This window comes from Lonchura striata, chromosome 3 (assembly GCF_046129695.1).
Source record: "Lonchura striata isolate bLonStr1 chromosome 3, bLonStr1.mat, whole genome shotgun sequence".
NCBI lineage: Eukaryota > Metazoa > Chordata > Aves > Passeriformes > Estrildidae > Lonchura > Lonchura striata.
Genome location: NC_134605.1, coordinates 37,389,385 through 37,409,435, shown reverse-complemented (window position 1 = coordinate 37,409,435; position 20,051 = coordinate 37,389,385). Strand labels below are relative to the sequence as shown.

Genomic DNA, 20,051 nt, shown 5'->3' with positions numbered 1-20,051 from the left:
ATGGGCCAAACAAAGGGTTTTTGTTCAATAAATTTTTTATTGCCTTTCATTTATTCTATTTACAAACAACATGGAATTTCTTGGCCTCATGATACAAAGCAGTACTATAAACTGTAGTCTAACAATGTAGGCATCATTGTGGAAACCAGGAAAACGCTCAGCCTGCTACTACAGCTAGCATTTTCCCATTCAAAATACTATTTTACACATATAGGACACTTATAAAATGCACTTGCATGTAAACACTGTAGAAGTCCTGCCATTTTAAAGTCTATACTTAAAAAGCTCTAAGTACATGAAAAAATAGAGAAAATATCTAATTGATACTAATAAGGCATTTAAAACTACAAACAGCTCTCTTTATTCATTTTCAAAGCTAATACTCTGCAAATACAATAAAATCTGACATTTCATATACATTCCTGCTTTATATTTTTATATTTTAAAAGAAGCCACCTGTAAATACTATTTTCTTTTGCAAAAAAAAGGAAAAACAAAAAAACAAAACAAACAAACAAAAAAACCCCAAAACCACAAAGAAATTACAGTAAAACATAAAAAAGTTCTCAAGTGGAAAGTTATCATTCCCAATGTTCTTGAGCTATTCCTTCTTTAATCATTCTCTCGCATTCTCCTTCACCAAACTTGGTCCACTTAACAGTAGTATAATTTTTTTTTTTTTTTAAGACTCGTTCAACAGCTTAATTAGAGCTAATAAATTCTGAGGTTGATAAAAGTTTCTGTACTGTTGCCATTTTGACTAAGGCAGAGGAGATGAAAATGAGAAAGGTATTCAGTGCAAAGTCAGATTTGTGCCATTACATAAAAGGAGTCCAGTAGGTGTAATATTCACAGATACCGTTGATTTAACAATCTTTCTTGTGGGTTCATTTACTTTCACATAATAAAAGTGGCCTATCATTTAGGATAGAGTTCATAACACTACGAAAAAATACTACTGTAACATAAATGAGACCAAACGCTCCCTGATTTTTTTTCAGAAATATAAGTGGGATTTGTTTAAATTATAACAGCTGTTTCAAAAAGAAGAAAAAATAAAAATAAATATTTTATGTGGCACAATCTTACCACTTTACAGGTATACTAGAAACAGACTCTTAAAGCATTTTGATATTCATTACAATTTTGATTAAAAGGTATTAAAATTTATATATAAATTATGTGAAAATTGGTTTGGATAAAACATTTGAAAAAATTCTCAGCATTAATATTTCTTGTGGAGTTTAAAATCAAAGCAAGCTACCTTTAAAAAATACCAGGACACCTGTGATACATCCTCTGCCAAGTCTCTGGCCTTCTACAGTACACACAGGTTTGTCAACTGTGCAACACCATTTACAGTTTATTACAATTAAATCAGTCAGTCTCTCTGTTATATGAATCAAAATCAATTTTGTATTATTTATAAACTGGGGGTTTACTCTGAGTTAAAATGAGCTATATTTTCCAACCCTTCACCAATTCTACATGCTTAGTTGTAAAACATTTACACATTTGGGGATTCTTGCTTTAAATGCAGTGCTTATATCTGGAAAAACAACCCAAATCCCAACAAAAACCAAAATTATGCAAAGAATAAAAACTACTTAAAAAGTGAATCCAGTAGTACTACAAAATCATCTGAGAGTCAATTTAGAATTAAAAAAAAAACCAAAAAACCACCAACTTTAGACCCGATGAATGCAAAGATAGTTTTAGTGACACTTAACGGCATAAAAAAATATTTCCACGTAGAAAAAAAAAAGTATTTCGGTTTGCTGACATTGCTTTTTGTGGCCATAGCTATAGAAAGACCCTGGTGACAGAACAACCAAATAGATAAATATAGCAAATACTGATAATATTTTAATTCTTCAATAGAATTTTAGTACATTAAAAAAAAAGTTATTGCTGGATAAAGTTGCCACCAAAACCTTTTGTGTGAGACTTTTAGATATGTGCAGTAATAACCTAGGATTTAAAATTCTAAATACAATTAAGTTCAGTTGTAAAATTAACTGGGATTATTTAGATAAGACTTTCAAATAATGATTTCCTGAAATATCAGCATAGTTTTCCTAAGAGAGAGGTATGCATGATTTATTCCACATTTATTTATCTACTTAAGACAGTGGGTTTCCAATACTGCTAGAGATGAATGCTGGTTTATCAGAAAATGGCTGTTATTTTAAAAGAAGGTGAAGTTATGCCAATAATTATTTAAAATTACTTTTAAATGACCCAGATGAAACATCTAGGCCTTTCCAAATATATTATAATAAATATAATATATCTATGTTGAGAAAATCTTATAATGATAAACTACAAAATGGTATTTTCTCCATGAAAACACCCTTGTTCCCACTTTATCTGTGTATTTACTAGTTATCACAGGCAAATATCTAATTACACAACAGGTAGCCATATTTGTCACCTGAAACTATCACTGCAGATCGTAAAGGACCATTAGCAAAAAATTGGTTTTTGGAGCATCAGATCAAATTTTCAAAGGCAACCAAATCCTTATCACCAATGTCTTTTGACTGAGATAGAAAAAAAAATATTTCAACTTATTTAATCTTTTACTTTTTTTTTTTTTTTTTTGGTAAACATGGGCTATGACCTTTAACTGATTATAGCCTGTTGCCTCACTGAAATGTTCTCAAGAAATGAGAACAAGCCAATGGGTTGCAAATAGTGGGCAGTGATATATAATCAATCTTACAGAAAACTAGTGTCTTGTATCAGCTTTATGCTTTCTGTAAAACCTAAGATCATATCAAAGACAAAAATGTTACATAAATATACCAAATATCCAGGAGAGCCCCTTTTACTATATTGGCCAGAATCTGTATTCTCTCTTGTAGTTAATTATGGAAGGTTGTGAGAAGTGTGGTCAATGTTAGGAGATGTCAAATCTGTCATTGCAATTTGGCTTTTGAATATTACAATATCATGGAAGCCTGCACAACATTGATTTGGATGAGAGAAGAATAATACTTGGCACATAATGCTTTGCATCCTCAAAGCCCTGTACAAAACAAGAACCCCCACAACATCCCTGTGAGGTAGGGAAGTATTATTCTCATCCTTATTTGACCAATGGGAAACCATACACAGAGAGATTAAATGACTTGTTGAAAACCACAGTGAGTCAGCAGCAGGGATGGGGTAAGAATTCATCCCCCACACTGCTTCCTAGACAATGTCAATAAACCGAAAATATCAGTTTTCTCAATAAGCTTAAACATTTCATTCAGGGGTCCAAAGGCATGACACTTGAGGAACAGGAGAAAAATGAAGATTTACTTTCCATTCAAGGATTAAAGAGAGATGCCCAAATATTGGATGTCATCTCATCAACAGGTCTTCAAAAGTTGTTTCTCCTTCAGGTTACAGATTTTAGCAGCAAAAGGCAAATACCAAGAAATAGATTTTGAAAAAAAAACCCGAAACCAAACAAAAACCAAACCAACCTTAACACCCTCCCTTCCCTTACCCACTCTAATTAAAACTCAAACAACTTTTGAAGTTATCTTCACAGCCCTTACCTTTCTGAATTCAGTTAGGTATCTGAGAACATGCATCCTCCTCATAATATACAGTACAGTGGCTCAAAAGTTTATTGGAAAAAAAGGAATCTAAATCTTCAGATTTCTCCAAACACAGACAGGAGGCATTTATTCCTTTACTTCTTTCTCATTAAGCAACCATCCATTCATTTTATTTTGCAACACCAATCTGATATTTCCATGCCAATTAAAAGAATGAACCGGGGGGGAAGGGAAAAGAGGAACACGACCAAATTACTTATTGCAGCACTGATTTCATAGCGTTTCCTGATGCAGATGTTTCATTTTTAAAACTGAATCAGTTATAGAATTTCTGTTAAATATATCCAAGTATATATATTTAATTGAGCTGGGAAAGCCAAGTTTAGAATTTATTTTTTTTAAACTGCAAGCATTCCCAAAGGTTTAAAATATTAACTGTCCAGCTTTTTGAGAAAAATCATGAATGGGTCAAGACCGGGTGTTTGGTTAACCAGCTGTGGTGTTGCAAATCTCATGTACACTCAAAGCACTTCTTACAAACAAGAACTGCAGAACTAAACTAACCTCGGTCTGCGGTCACAATCCTTTGGTAAGGATGGACACGCATATCGTGCCTTCGAACTTTAGTAGCCACCGCACCTAGTTAAATTGCAATTACCAAGACAAAGTTAGAAAACATTCACAGAAAACATTAACAGCAGGTTTATCAAAATGGATTTAAATGATCATTAACTACAAAAGTTCATTTTAAGAAAAGCAACAAGTTAAGGCACAGTAGTTTCAAATCTTAATCTTAAAAATAAGTTTATCTGTGCAGATTAATATTGCATTTATTTTAAACATCCTGGCCTTAACCTGTTTAATCCATTCATTTACAATCCCAAAATTACAGTATTTCATGAAATCTATTAGACCCAAGCACATTTAAGCTTTACTAGTCACATATTCACTGAAGTGCCTTTCTTGCAGCAGGACTATTTTAAATAATGCCATCTTTAATACTGACAATTACTTGCTAACCTTAAGATCACTTCCAGTTCTACCACAAAAAAAACGTTTTAAAGCAATTCGTCAAGCCTACAGATTGTGATTTTAAATTTTAAGTCAATAAGTATGAACTGCAATGAATTAGGTGATTAGTAAAGCAAACACTAAATAGAACACTTAGCAGTCAGTATACTACTATACACTCATAAATTACAGCTACTCTGTAATAATAGGACCTAATCCAAATTAATAGCACTATTTTATTTTAAATCTATGTGCAAAAAAGTGCAAGTAAGTCACTGACTGCTAGGCCAAGCTTTTTTCAAGGCTGCTGAAAACTAAGCATTTGTTAAAATTCAGATCTGATGAAGGATCAGTTAAGACCGTTCTTGAATTCTTAGCCTTTCGTTGGGAAAGCCATACCTGAAGATAAAAGGAAGGGAATTGGAAGTTAGTTACCAACTAAAATTTGATCTCAACACCAACATCCCCCAAAATAGACAGGGATGCATTTCCCTGCCATTTTAACCAGAATTATTTTAAAACATCTTAGAAGTCCACCACAAAAATGGACAAAATACTATTAATGAGAATGAGCATATAACAAAATAAAACTCAACAAAATCCATATTTAATGCAATTAACTCTATACAATTGCTCAGATAATAGAGCAGATGTATCAAGAGTTATCGATTCTAGGCTGCTAAAGTGCAAGTGTGGGGTTTTTTTCCCTGCTCCGTTTTCCTTCTTTAAACAACATTTTTTTGATGAGGTCTGTTTTGGGCAATACACCTCACACAGTTAAGCCCGAGAGTATGCCATGGTTTCAGATGCCATTTTAGAAGTAATTTTAATTTTTCCCTCAGATCTCTTTATAGAAAATCCTGTGAGATATCCAGGTTCCCTGCATTGTAATAAACTTTACTCTGGAAAGCTTATTTTTTACTTGCTATTAACTAAATTCAGAAAAGGAACTTGGCACTAGCCACTAACAGCTACTTTGATGAACTCTCTGTGACTTTACCCCAGGATGTACGACAACTGGACTCACAGACTGGGGTTAAAGGAGCTAGGAAGAATATTTACATTTTTGTGGGAAATTAATAAATGATAATGTTATCTAATCTGTTTGCAGAATTTTGGCAATGGGTTAACTGACAACAACCATAAGCTGACAGACGTACTGCATACTTTTGTCCTGCTAGAATTTTTGTTATCGATTCACTAATCCCACAAGACAGAAGTCTGAAATACATTTTCTTTTTTACTGCACATAATGTGGAAACATGCACACATACAGATAACTCACCAAGTATTTGTCATGTGAAACACTGATTTTTTGCAATACTTTCAACAAAATATTGACTTTGAACCTTATTGTCCAGCGTTCATTAGAGATGTTCAGAATTCGTGTAAATCAATAACTGCCACTGAACAAACTAAGATCAAAGTCCTATAAAATCAACATTATGCAGCACCAAGGTCATATGCAATTCAGAACAAATTGAAGAGAAAAGATTATTTAGATTCTGGAGAGGGTAGGGAAGGAAGAAACTATTGGAACTGCTTGTTCCATATTGGCCAGTTAACTGAATTGTCACGGCTGCTTTATCATTCTTGCCTTCACACGCCAAGTCAGTGGTCTGAAATATTAGGAATGATGGATATTTCAATGCAACATATATAAAAGAAGCCATCAGTAAAGTTGCTAATTTTATCATTCTTTGGTGAGAACTTGGTTTGCTTCATATTCATTCACTAAGATAGTTTTCTGCTCACAATATAATTTAGCTCTGACACTGAGATTTTTATCAGTTCCGTACTAAATAAACAAAAACTCCAATTCAACAAAGACTTTTCCACTCCCTCTAGTTTTGCTACTAAGATGATACAGCAAAATAAGAAGCCCTCTCTTCTAAAAATTGCTGAATAGTAATTTATGTTAAATAGAATACAAACTGATCTGTTATTCATGGGAGCCCAGATGACATGTAATAGACCTCAACTTGTATTTAGCTTTTTTTCCCCTTGCCTATGTATCTACCATCCAATATCATACAAATACGAAGAATTTATTTTTGGTAAATTTATTAATATAAACTAAGCACACATATTCAAGAATGCTGAATATATTTAACAGGTTTAAGAGCTGCACCATTTGAGCAGCTCTCCTAGGTGGTATTGATATACCTGAAGTAAGTTTGCTGCTTCCAATTTTTTTCTTTGAGCTCCATGAACCTCTACCTTGCAAATACAACAGAAGCACGAGCAACACATTCTCCAGTCATTCACGTACAAAGGTCTTACCTAATACACCACTAGGTTCAATAGGGTACTCAAGGATTGATGTAGCTGGTGCCAGCGTGTAGGGGTATTCGTATGGTGTGTAAATTAAACCGGCCTCGGGTCCGGGTGGAACTATTGCAGCGGTGGGATGAGGAGTTCCGTTTGGCATGACAGCGGTTTGTATTTGTCTGATCAAAGGCATTATGGTAGGGCCAGCTGGCGTAGGAGTACGCAGGGCAGCTGGTGGGAGAACAGGCGCAGGCCCAGTAATAATCCTTGGAGCCTGGGCTGTTGCTGCAAGAGAAAAGGCAAGGGCTGCTACAGTAAGCAAAGAAATTCAGAGGAAAGTATGGAGATAGCAGTACAAAACGTGGAAAGAATGGGAAAAAAGGGAAAAAGTAGGAAAGAAGAAAAATAAAAGGAAATCATTAGTACATGCGCTGATCACACAGTGCCAAAGCACACCATTCAAATGCAAACAGCTTTCCATTTTCCAGTGTGATTAAGTATGAACATGCAAAATAAAAAAGCCATTGTAAAACAGTGAGGTAGATTTCTCAAACAGGTTACACAGCATGAAAGCTCCATTTAGACCACATTTCTTCATTTATGCTATCCAGACTTCATGAGACTGAGATGCATGCAGGAAATACAAGGAAAATACTATCACAATCAAATACATAGTACAAAATGTAGTGCATCTATAGAGTCCACAGACACTCAGTTATGCAGAGCTGCTGTATGAATCAAGTTTTTATATGTCTTAAAATTGTATTTAAACATGTACACAATTCCCATTTCCAGGATCAGTGAAGTTGAAGATGACCTTGGAACATGAACTGGTCCTGTCCTACCCTAACAGGAATAGAATAGGCTCGAATTTTATTTCCATATAAAATTTCACCAAATAACATACTTCCTTTGTTAGAAGTTCACCATCACCTTGCTTAAGTTAAAGAAAATAGGTGGTTTTTCTGTTTTGGTTTGGTTTTTTGTTTGTTTGTGGTGGTTTTGTTTGTTTTCTGAAGTGGTGCTAGCACATTTAATTAAGTGTTATTTGAAGCCTGTTGGCAAACCAGATGAACAACAACTTAAGCACTACCACATCTGCTAGTAACAGTCAATCTTAAAGGGCTGTAATTTATGTATTTCTATGCACTATTGTTGATCTATATTGATTTAATTTACCTGCAGGTGGCCTGAAAAGAGAAATGTGGCAAAGTTTTTCAGATTTGAAACTGGTGCATATTTAAAATTATTTTTATGTTTTAAACAAAAATGCTCAGATAATTTAAAACTGGTGCTCAAATAAACAGCTACTACATCTTCAACTTTTCAGTAAAATCAAAATACAAAGAGTGAAACTGTCTTATTAAATAATGAGTATTAGTGAGGCAATCTCTAGTCAAAAAATAAAAAAATTATATCTTCCCACTTACACTGATACAACACACCAATGCAAACAGAACAGACAAAGAAATTGCTCAAATTAATAAAAAAATTTTCAGTGCAAAAGTTTGCATCTATTTAAGCTACTCTGAAAGATCTTTAACTCATAAATGTGCAATAACTTAGAGACTAACATATATTTAAAACTGACCTAGCTTTAAATATCATAATGTCCATTAGGACTGAAGGATTTACCATTACCATTGTAGTCGTAAAAGCCTTATGCCCCTTTTCAGATCAGAATAATTACACTGGTGTAAGCACTCTCAAATTGACCTAACTGCATTCCAACCTTTAAACATAATCAACACTGAAATGGGGACTGTGTGGAGAAACAAATTTGCAAATATCAGTAGGTCCTTAGTGAAAAGACTGATTTAACTGTGCTTACATTTGACATCTGTATCACAGCTACAGCAAAAATGTACTTTTGAACAGCGTCAGCAACTATATTTTCAGGAGGAGAAATCAGATTTTCAACTGAAGAAAATAATTTATATCACACATAAGAGGTATATGCTTTCATTAGTAGGTGCGTGTAATTAATTTTCAAGTGTAAACTTGTGCATACATGCGTTCGCAAAAGCATTTTCACACAAATGTAATGGAAGTAATCGTAAAAACAGCTCATTACATCACTGATCCGTGTGAACTCAGCTGTGAAATCAGTTGATGAATTGTTGGTAAAACATAACATTGGGGGTACACATGCAAGCAAGATGAAAGGAAGGAATACAATACAGAAAAATGTATTCACAGTATCCTGAATATCTGTAACATTTTAAAATTAAATCTTTAAAAATAAAAATGCAAAGGAGTCTACTGTCCTTTATATGCTTTAAGGAAAAAATGACTGTAAAATAGAAAAATATGGCTTAAGGGTTGAGGTTTTTTATACTATATATATTTGTATGCATTTCAGCCCATACACAGTGTTAAAAAAATGGGGACAAGAAACAAGCTAAAAAACCCCGCAAATGGACAACTTATCCCCTAAAAATCATTTGCAACAGCTACCTACAGTTTTGTTGGGTTCTTACTGCCTACCATTCTCCAACATGAGTTTCTACTGTACATTTTCCAAAGGTAGCTTTAATATTCAAAACCTGCAAACACTTCTATGGCATTGACCCTTGAGCTCATGACATGCTTACGTGATTTGATGTTGGCATCTCTGTAGGTGCCATTCAGAATTGCAAGCTCCATCAGCTGCATCTTTTTAAGGCTGTCTTCTCCTTCTGCCTGCATATGAAAAAATGGGAAGGAAGTCATTATTATGAATTCACTAGTGCACAAGATCTAAGTGACCTAGAATAAAACTGTTTAAGTTCTAAACAAGCAAAATACCTGCTTATCATTATCACAAAAGCAGCAAACTTTGTCAACTTTTCTATAAAATTAAGTGGAAGTTGCTAGTTGACTATCATTAAGACTTGCTGATGAATATCTTGAAAGAGTTTTGGAAAAGGTTTATAACATAAATTATAAAAATTAAGGATTAAATATAAGTTGCATTTGGTAGCAACCATTTAAGGATGCTTTTTCCTCAAACACATTTTCATGTACTCCTAAAAGTATCTTTAAATAAACTGTATTATTGGGCCAGAGGAAGAATAGCCACCACAAATTTTAAGCACAGCGATTTATTGCAACTTGCTCCATTAGAGGTGATACCGACTACTGTGGGGGTGGGGCAAACAAAAAAATAAACAACAATCTTTGAGTAGCTTCCAGACAGGATATTAACAACTGTCCTGAAGCTGAGCTCCTAATTCAGGGACATGTAGATGCATTCCGATGAGGATATAACTACTATTTACACAACATACATTACTCTTGGTTTTGCTTCAATAAAGACTACTTCCCTGAAGTTACCTACTCCATTGATATTGTGCAGGTTGATAAAATTAAGCAGTGTTCATTACAACAAGGCTCACTTTTTCAGTTAATAATGGAAAAATTTCTAACAGCAACATTTCATTTTTAAGACCAGAGATTGTCTGATGTGTCTTTCCAAAAATACTACAATTTGCTTAGTCTACACTCTATTGAGCAGAAAGCATCATTATGATATAGGAAACACAAGAGGGATGGTCAATGTCTACTTTAATGTTAGGTTACCACCTTGCCTCCTGTATGGAATGCCACTGCTGAAATTCTTGAGTCAGATGCATAGAAGGGCAGCTTTCCTGAGAACTGCAATGCATTCTTCCTTTGCTAAACTGGATTTCTTACCTTTTTACTTAACTAATCACACAATATTTTCCAGGTATTTGGAACAGTATTTTCCAAGTTAATGAGCTTGTTATACATACTTGACTCAAAAACTACAGATTAGTAATTTACTGAAGTCTGAGACAAAAATAGTTTTCAAGTTTTATCTAAGCAAATCCAGTACTTATTGTGAGGTATGCTCAAGGGCCATGACCCCTTGCAAAGGGAACTTTTAGCAGCTGATTTTTATCAACAACTCAAAATCAACATGGCAAGATGAGTCAACACTGAATTCCTTTCAAATGTCAGAAACTGAAAGTCTCAACTGTAATACTGAGGCCTTGTATAAACAACAATATAATCACACAGTAAACATTCAGAATATACCAGAAGTTAGACATTTTCTTTGTATGTTAAATACTGTATGGCAGGGCAAGCTGGCACTAATACTAAAAAAGGAAATATACATTCAATTACCATTTTAACTAGAAATTAATTGTACAGTTAAGTACTGTATCATCCAGAAATGTCAGACACCATAGTCCCATAGACCTTTTGGAATACAAAATGTGCCGATTCTAGAAATCTTAATACAACACAAAACAGATTTATAATTTACATGCAAAATAATTTTATCTTCTTTTTTAAATAAACTATTTTTCCATTGCATCTTTGCTGGTAAATTACCTAGGCAATCATGACACAATAAAACCAATTCCAAATCTATTTCCCTATTCAGAGTTCAAAAATTCTCATCATTCTGGATATACCTTATGAAGTTATTTTAGCAATAAAGATTTTTTTAACACATTGATTAATCTTTTTCCCTCCCCTGTAAGTTGCACATTCTTATTTGCTTTTTGTTTGTATTCATGTATTTCTTTATTAGAAAGTGTGTAACAAGAACACCTCACAATGTCAGCTGCATCTCCCATATAGTTCCATTAATGTTACTAAAATTGCACACTTCCTCCAAATAAGACCTTCAGGAGATTGATCTATGCCATTAAGACTTTCAGTAAATGCTGAATATTACACTCCACTTGCTAGTATAATTTTAGTAACCCTAATCCCAGATTTTGCACCACAGTGAATATTTCTCAATAGAAATATTTATAGAATAATAATTTTAAGACAGAAAATATTTTTACCCTTTTGATATGGTGTGAAGAAGGAGGTATAAGTCCAAGTAATCATTATTACTTTAACATTTTCCTATAGGTCACTACTGCTTTCTATTAGAAAAGATGTTGCAATTACTGGAGTTTATGAAGTAAGTTAATGGAAATAACTGTGGACTTAAAGCAGACCAATTCCTTAACTTTATTTTTGAGATTTGTTTCTCTAGACTATGCTCAGCAGTTGATAAACTTTTTTTTACACAAATCCCAACATACAGCTTAAAATTTTCCCTTAAAAATGTATCATTAAAAAAAATCAGAGATGCATGATGTGGACTTGCATTACCCGACATTAGCACTGACTCCTGACTTCCGTGCTTTGATTTTTAAAGCATTTACTAGATACCAAAAAAACCCCACCCAGCCCCAACAAAAAGCCCACCCCACCACTTTAAAAAACACGTGTAACACTGACCACAAGGTCATGGTCCCGGCTCCTCCCAGAAGATGGCACTGTTTGTTGTACAATGCCATCTCTGCAGGACATGGGTTCACAGCACTGCAGCCACCACCCACCTTACACTGCTGCCCAACATCCTGCTGCCCTCACACCCTGCCCTTGGAACAGTCACTTGCTACCTCCCCTCATGCTGAAGTCACTGGGACACAGTCTCCTGTCCTTCACTCTCTGGTACCAAGCTCTCCACTTGCACATCCTTCACCAATGGCCAACCCCTCCAATTTCAAAGAGCTGCGGCAGAGCAAGGGGCTCATGTTTTTCTCTGCCCTATCCTCTCACTTCTTTGCTGACAGATGATCAAATGAGGCACATGAGATCTATCTTAGCTCCAGGCATTCCTGCAGGCACTGTTTGTTAAAGCAAAGAGAGGTTGCATCAGGGATACAAAGGCAATCTCTAAAGGGACGGTGCATTACCTGTACAATAGCTGCAACAAAGCTCAGTCATTTGTACCAAAAGGAAGCTACTTTGAGCAAACATCAATAAGGTCACTTAAAACTAGATTTGCATTACTAAGTTGAAGCTCAAGTGATTGACTCAAACCTCTCATCCTCTTTAAATCTCCAGTGCTTTCCTTGTATTTATCATGTACAATATAACATGCAGATTAAAAAAAAAGCCTTAAATGGTATATTGAAATGTAATTCTTTAAATGTAAGCAACTACTTGCAAATGCTCACTGAATACAAATTCAGAAGAGATGGAAGCAGTAAATCCTAACAAAGCCAACTGTGCACAGACACCACTGGGTGCTGTTCTGTGACACACAGCCTGTAACTCCTCACAGTAGCTCAGCCTGGGCTAGCAATAAATAGACCTAAAGGAGACCAAATGCCAGTGAGGACTATCATTTTAAGTAACTTGCTTTCTATCTTTGTCAGTGTAGGATTAGAGTTGCAAGGCTCAAAACACAAGTGCCATGTTTTGCACTTTGTGAAGTCTCTGAGAAGCACTTCCTAAAAAAACATGCTTTCGAACTAAATAAGACAGTGCTGACCATACAAATGCCCAGTTAAAACTGCAATTGTCTTCCCTACTTTGGACAATACCAAGAGTTTCACAAAAAAGAATGCAATATATTATATAACTGCTATTAGTAAGAGCTTTTTTCATGTCCTGAAATGGGGAACTTAGATAAAACACTCCAATGAATTATTTTCATTACCAATGTACAAGCTATATTTCAACCTCAGATATCCCAAGACCTCCAGAAAATCCTCTATTTTTAGGTACTGAAATGCCTGATTCTCATGTACATACAGTACTCTGAGGAGTATAATACACTTTATCTTATTCATATATAAAACATACATACACTAGACACATTTGTTATCCAGGTGGAAGATAGACAGGGATGCAGACTCTAAAGGTAAATGCCTTCATTGTGCAATGTCAGTGAAGGACTTCAGCAGATGACAACAGTTTTTAGAGGTGAAAGGTGGACTGTTAGATTATGTCAATTCTGAGAAGCCTGTAACAAATTACAGCAGAGAAGGAAAGAAAGGTAGTATTTAAAAGAAGGATCGAGTAGCAGTGTTTAGGATAGAGCAGAGATCCATAAACTAGACCTATAGAGACAGCCAGTGGCCACACTGCCCCATACTGCTACCAGGCCCAAAAGGAGTGTCACTGCAGCTCAGGTAATTCAGAAACCAAAGAATCCACTCACTTGTGTCATAGCTGCGATACCTTATTCTGACAGAGCTTCTTGAGCCTTACAGTCTCACGCACGTAAGTCTCAAAATGCACTCTGATTTTCATTATTACTAGGGCTGGAAGGAAGGCTTTCAACACATCTCTGCAAACATACGTGCCTTCCCCCATATAATGCTCCATTTTCTTTTGAAGTAACTGCTTAGGAAAACATAACAGATACACTCCCCCCCCCCACCCATTCATAACAAATAGGTCCTCATATTTAGGTGATGTCAGTGACTTTCACTGACAGTCTAGCTTCCAGATGTCACGCATTTCAGATGGCGTTTTTGCAATCCTGCCATATCCCTGTACTTCAGCTGAATTATCTGAATTAACTGAAGCAAGCCCAGCCCTAGGAAAGGCAGCAGACAATTTTACTATTTGGGACAAAATGCAGCAAAGTCTGGCTTTGGGGACCAGTTCTTTATAAGCTGTTCCAGGGCTGTCCTTTCAGGCTCAGAGCAGGAGCAGCAAGTGGGAAGACAAAGTGGTGGCAAAGCAAAACGATGGCCAGATCAGCCTGAAACACAAGGGACAAAAACTAGTCCCCATCTTCCCCTGCCCACTGCAGCAGGCCTGTCCCACCAGGCTCATGGAAAGAATGAGCAGGGGCCTCAGAACCATGACAGCACCAGAGAGCACTTCCCTTCCAAGCACCTCAGGAGCCTCTCCTGCAGAACCGCCTCCCTGCCTGCCCCACACTACTGCTGGTTCAACAGCAGCTCCCACCAACAGTTTTCCTGACACCCTTGGAGAGAACTCTTCGAGCTACCAAACATTTTGTCCAAGTCCATGCACTTCTACACATTTGCTTCAAGTAGAGAGAATTCTTTTAAGAACACACTATATTTTTCAGAATGCAGGCAATAAATAATTTTATGTGCGCTCCAACAAGAAGGGCAGAGGACTTAGCAGTTATGGAAGAACACTATGCTAATGAACAAGAATAAATACTTAAAACTCTTCCTCAAATAGAAAAGTAATTTAAAACTGCCACATAAAATAAACATAACTTTTCTACCACTTGGAAATACACCCATTAAATATGAAGATTAATTATTCTTTAGACTGGATAGTATATCTGCACAGTATAAGCCACGTACTGTTTACTAATTTAGTAGGAATTTTGGTAAAATGCAATAGCATCACTGAAGTATTTTACTGTCATTGATCTTATCCTACTTATCCAGGAGGCAGTGCTACTCCTCAGGGGTCTGTCACCCTGCCTTCCCGCAGCCTGCAGCTGCTCTACAGCCCAACAGCTGCAGCTTGGAGGCTTGCACTGTGATACAGGCTGGATTCTCAGGCTCTAGAATGCTTTTATCTCCCTGACAAAGAAAAATCTCCCACTGCAATTCACTTGTAGATCAGTAAGTATTCCTAACATACCATGATCCAGTCAAACAGTCTTTACACATGAATGTCTCCATTCAGGGACAAAACCTTCCATTCATAATTTATAAACAAAAAAACCTTACAAACATTATACTAAAAATTCCTAGACATACATGATTAAACAAAAAAACAGATCTCAGGCGTCAATATATTGTAAAATATACTAGAAAGGCTAAAACACGTTGGAATTTTTGAAGCTGAAGTATATGTGCTTAAAATCCATGTTTAGATTTTTTTTTTTTTTTGTATCTAAGTTGTTGAAAGTGATGTATCTATAGCAACAATATCCGAGACAAGCTTACAGGTAACTAGATGTGAAAGACAAAGAAAAGAGCTTTTTTGTAAGACTCTGAATGGGAGTACCTCAACTATTAATCAATTACCTAGTGCAAGAGATTAGATTTTATTTTGTAAAGGCTTTTGGTTCTGGTAAATTACTCTGTTACTCAGTATTAAAGAAAACATCTCATCCTCCCTTTCCCTCAAAAAAAATCTAGCAGAGACCTTCAAGTTTCCCATGCCCAGAATGTAAATATTGATAGCTAGAAGTTGCTAGTAAACATATGCAGAAGACTTTCTCATTCTTCATTATACACTTCTGACGGTGATGGAGCAGAAATCCTACACCATAGCTTTGTTTGTTTTGAGGGGAATTGGTCAAAGAGGTCTTTTCTGTCACAGTTTGGCAGCTATTCTTGTATTAGAGGAAACTTTCCCAAATGCTTTAACAACAAAGACTTCCAGGCCAGCCATATTTCTCAGAGTCCTGTATGTCAACAATCCTATGGCACTGAACAGGTGGTAAAACTATAGCTCAGTTATTTCTCTCTTTCCTTTTCAACACTGACACACACTGCTATGGCTATGAGGACAGGCAGAGATAAATTAGCATCATTATTTCTTCTGGGCAACACAGTCTGCTTATCTTCTTCAAAGCAAGCTCTCAGTTCAAATGATATGCAAAGAAGACTTGTGCTGTTTCACTTGACAAATTCATTGGTCATAATGTTAAAGATACACTAGGGGGAAAAGGCAGCCTATCTTTTTACACTTCCCATCACCTTATCTGACATATCCCTGTTTAATCATGATACTTGTCTTACCAGTAATAGTTTTGAGAGTCCTGATGCCCTCCCTCCCTCACTTTCCATTTCTGCACAAAGAAAATACAGATAAGGTACAGAAAATTGGCAAATAGCATGTTTTACAAGGCAGACTGAAATACAGCATCAGTGGAACTTAAAAGTTTGCTTCACTATATATTCCCCTAGGTACTAGTTGGTAGCACACTGGGGTGGGGAGAATTTTGTTTGACCTTATTAGGTCAACATTTCTTTAGGACAGATGTGACATGATGGGCTCATAATTAAATCACAGGGGTCTGGGCTTTGAAGGAAAAAAAAAGAAAATGCCACTTGGATAGGTTAAATCAGGCCCTCAACAATATTTAATTTCAGAACTTGATTTTTGCTTTACAGGTTTTTTTAAATTATCATTCCTATTTTCCTTGCATGTCTGTTTTACTGTTTTTAATACAATCTGTGATAAGAATCTCTATACACCACACTGGAGAGCTTCAGCAATTAATAAAACTCCATAACAGGAATGCATCTTTCATGACAGACATGCACACTGAACACCAAAAAATTCTAAAGGAAGAAAAAATGTACAGTACATTCTAAATTGTTTTTAAAAGGCAGAATAATACTGAGATGCATTCAGATTTATTTACTAGCATAGACATTGGCTGATATATGTATTAAGATTCAAATTAAATACCTATCAATCTGAAGGCATCTATGCAATCTAAAGCATTAGACCTATTTTTAGCAATGTGCAAGCCCAGCTTAAAAATGTTTACTGCTGAACACTTCACTGTTGGTATTTCTAGTTTTGGAATGCTAGATATTCAAAATTCCTCCTCACTGGTTAGTTCAATTCTGAAAACAGTAGTTACACTATAAGCACAGCGAATTAGATAGTACCATGGAAACCTCTTGAACAAATTTCCCACATATGGCACTACCAACAACATCCTGAGTTCCATCAGCATCCTAGGAATCTGAAGAGAGCAGAATGCAAACACGACCTATAGTATTCAGGTCTTTATTCCAGCTGTAGCCTTTGCAACAGACTGAACAGTGCCAGAACACTCAGACAGTGTTGACACATTCCATTTTTATCAGGACAAATTCATTAACCCATCTTGAGTTTTCAGTAAATTATAAAAACAATTTAACTAATCTATGCTACAAAATGACCTATGATCAAGGTGGTTGTTCTAACAGGCACAAATTAGAGGCAGTTGCTAGAAATATATCAATACATTTACAATTAAGTGTAGCATGACCTGTAACATTTTTTTTCCCCTCTGTCATCCTAGGAGGTCTCTATTCAAGGTTTGAGTTTATACACTTGAAATAGCTGTAAATTCCCCTGAACTGCAAAGACACCTAACTCAAATATTGAAGTGGATGGGTACATGGGGGGCAAGATGGGAGTGGAGACCTCCATATAAGTGTTTCAAAACTATTTTTTTGTTGCAAACTCCAGAGATCCCAATGCTACAAAGTTTTATTTCAAGCTATGCTAATGGTTTACTACATAAACAAAGCCTCTCATTTTCAAAATGGCACTTGAGATACGACTGCATGTTTTCCATATGGAAAACATGTCCAGTATGTTTTGAATCTGTTCCCACCCAGAAATAATTAAAAAAAAAGAAAGAAAAAAAAATGACATTTCATATCAAATTTAGTAACCAAGAAAGAATGTGAGGGGTCTCTCTCGTAAGAGCAACAGAAGAAAACTAACTGCTGGTGACAGGGAGCACAAAGACTGCTGCTGTAAATTAGCAGATGTCAAAATTTCAAAGGTATCTTCTCTCACGTGTTTCATTAAACACAGGATTCAGGGCTGCACATTACCACATGGGAATTCAAGGCACAGTAGCAACTTCTAAGACATTTTTATCTTCAGCAGGATATGTCCTGAAAATGTAATGCTGACTAATTAAAATAAACTACTTTATTACAATATGGACTAAACCCATGAGCGTTTAGGCTTTTCCAGTTGTAAAATGTTAGTATTCAGGGAGCAGTGGTCTTCCAATAGCTTCTTCAACTGTCACACTTACTGCTCTACTCTTATTTTCAACAGAAATCCTGACAGCTAAATGTGATATAAAAAATTTGTTCCCACATTTCACCTACACTCCCTTTTGCAAAATACTTGCATTAATAGTTTTATTTTCAAAATGACTGTTTTCTGCACACACACAACCTCTAAGGTTGAGGCATGTAATGACCGTTTCATTCTGAACTTTACATAAACCTACCATCTAGAGAAATAGTATTGTTTTAAACCTAAGATGCCCCAAAATTCAATTTAAGTTTTACATTTCTAATCCAACTAGTGAAACAGCATCTTGGAAGCTTAAAAGGAGATACACACTGAGCATATACTTGCAGTAAATTTCAACAGCTGCTAAAAAGTGAACGAGTACTAACTAAAAGGTCACAATTATTTCCAAATGCTTACATGCCTACAAGCAACCCATAGCTGTGTTGAATCTAACACCACATGAACGTCTCATATACGCTTTACTGGCACTCCAATAGCTTTGTTTAAATTCTGTTTAAAAATCCTAGTTAGCTCTTCCATAGACACCACAAATGCCTTTCCAGTTCTTGAACTCTCAGAGCTGATGAAGTCCGTAAGGAGGAGGTGATTTCAACTGGCCACTCTCCTCTTGTATGGCTGCTAAAACCCACTTTTCACACAGCTTAAAAACACAGAGAAGTGAAAAAAACTAATTGTGTGCTTTCTCCTTAGGGGACAAATATGTCAATCATACAACCTTCTGTCCAAAGGCTCGGGCTGCGTGTTGCTAAGGACAGACAGGGCTTTCTCTGCTCTTTGCTGAGCCTTCTTTTCAGCTTTTAGACACCAGCCAACCCTTGTTCTGCACAGACAGCAGCGAGAACTGGCACCAAGGGCCTTTGTGGAGCACCTCTCCCCCAGGGAGCCCCACCACTGCTGGGCACACCTGAGCACGCTCCGCATTCCCTCCTTCACACACAGCCCTAACCTGTGGCTACCAGCGACCTGCCCTGCCCCAAGGAGGAAAGGCAGAGCCATTCTGGCTGCCCGAGGAGCCCGAGCTGCACCAGCAGCCACAGGTGTGCGCTGCCAGGTGCCCATCACTTCAGAGCACCAGGCAGCAAAGCACAGCTTTGATCACAAACTGACAAAAGGCGGCTTTTGGACTCCCGACAGCCCTGAAAATTTATTTGTGCCATCACTTAGGAGTTGAGCATGGAAGTTCCACCTATCAGTTTGTATCATTATGCAACACAAATTTAGCATTAAAAACATTTTTAAAAGCCTTTTAAGATAGAGTGAATTCACAAATGTATATTAAAAATATACATTTTTACGTAATATTTTAATATTTTAATTTTTTAATCAATTCCTTTAATCTTAGCAACTTCAGTTACAAAAGATTCGTGGATTCTTAGTAAATCATGACAATCATGCAACATACTGCAGTTTCTGGAGTGTACTTACTCCAAAATAACAGAAGTGATGATAATTTGACTTTTTTTTTTTTTTTAATGTTGTTCACATAATTTTCCAGTGCAATCACACAGAATAGTTCAAACATACACAAGTCTTTTTTTAATTATTCATCATAGTTCTTGGGGAAAAAAAAAAAAAGGAACCTGAAGCTGGAGTAACTGTCCAAGAAAATTAAACCAACTTCATTTTTGAAGATATTCACCATTTGGGCTTTGGGAATTAATCACGTACATTAAGATCAGTATT

At 36.0% G+C, this 20,051-nt stretch overlaps 1 protein-coding gene across 10 annotated transcripts in view; it reads right to left on the bottom strand.

The window, feature by feature from the left end:
• QKI (QKI, KH domain containing RNA binding) overlaps positions 1 to 20,051 on the bottom strand; it is a 154,278-nt gene that overhangs the window by 12,153 nt on the left and 122,074 nt on the right. For 4 of the 10 annotated variants that reach the window (XM_021544148.3, XM_021544153.3, XM_021544151.2 and 1 more), the window contains 3 exons: positions 9,431 to 9,518; positions 6,849 to 7,145; positions 4,119 to 4,193 (listed from right to left, as the gene is read on the bottom strand). In XM_021544148.3, the coding sequence (XP_021399823.1) occupies positions 4,119 to 4,193; positions 6,849 to 7,145; positions 9,431 to 9,518 (460 nt within the window). Of the gene's footprint in view, positions 1 to 17; positions 4,965 to 6,837; positions 7,146 to 9,430; positions 9,519 to 20,051 lie in introns of those variants that run through there. The other 6 variants (XM_021544149.2, XM_021544152.3, XM_021544147.2 and 3 more) reach the window with 5 other exon arrangements.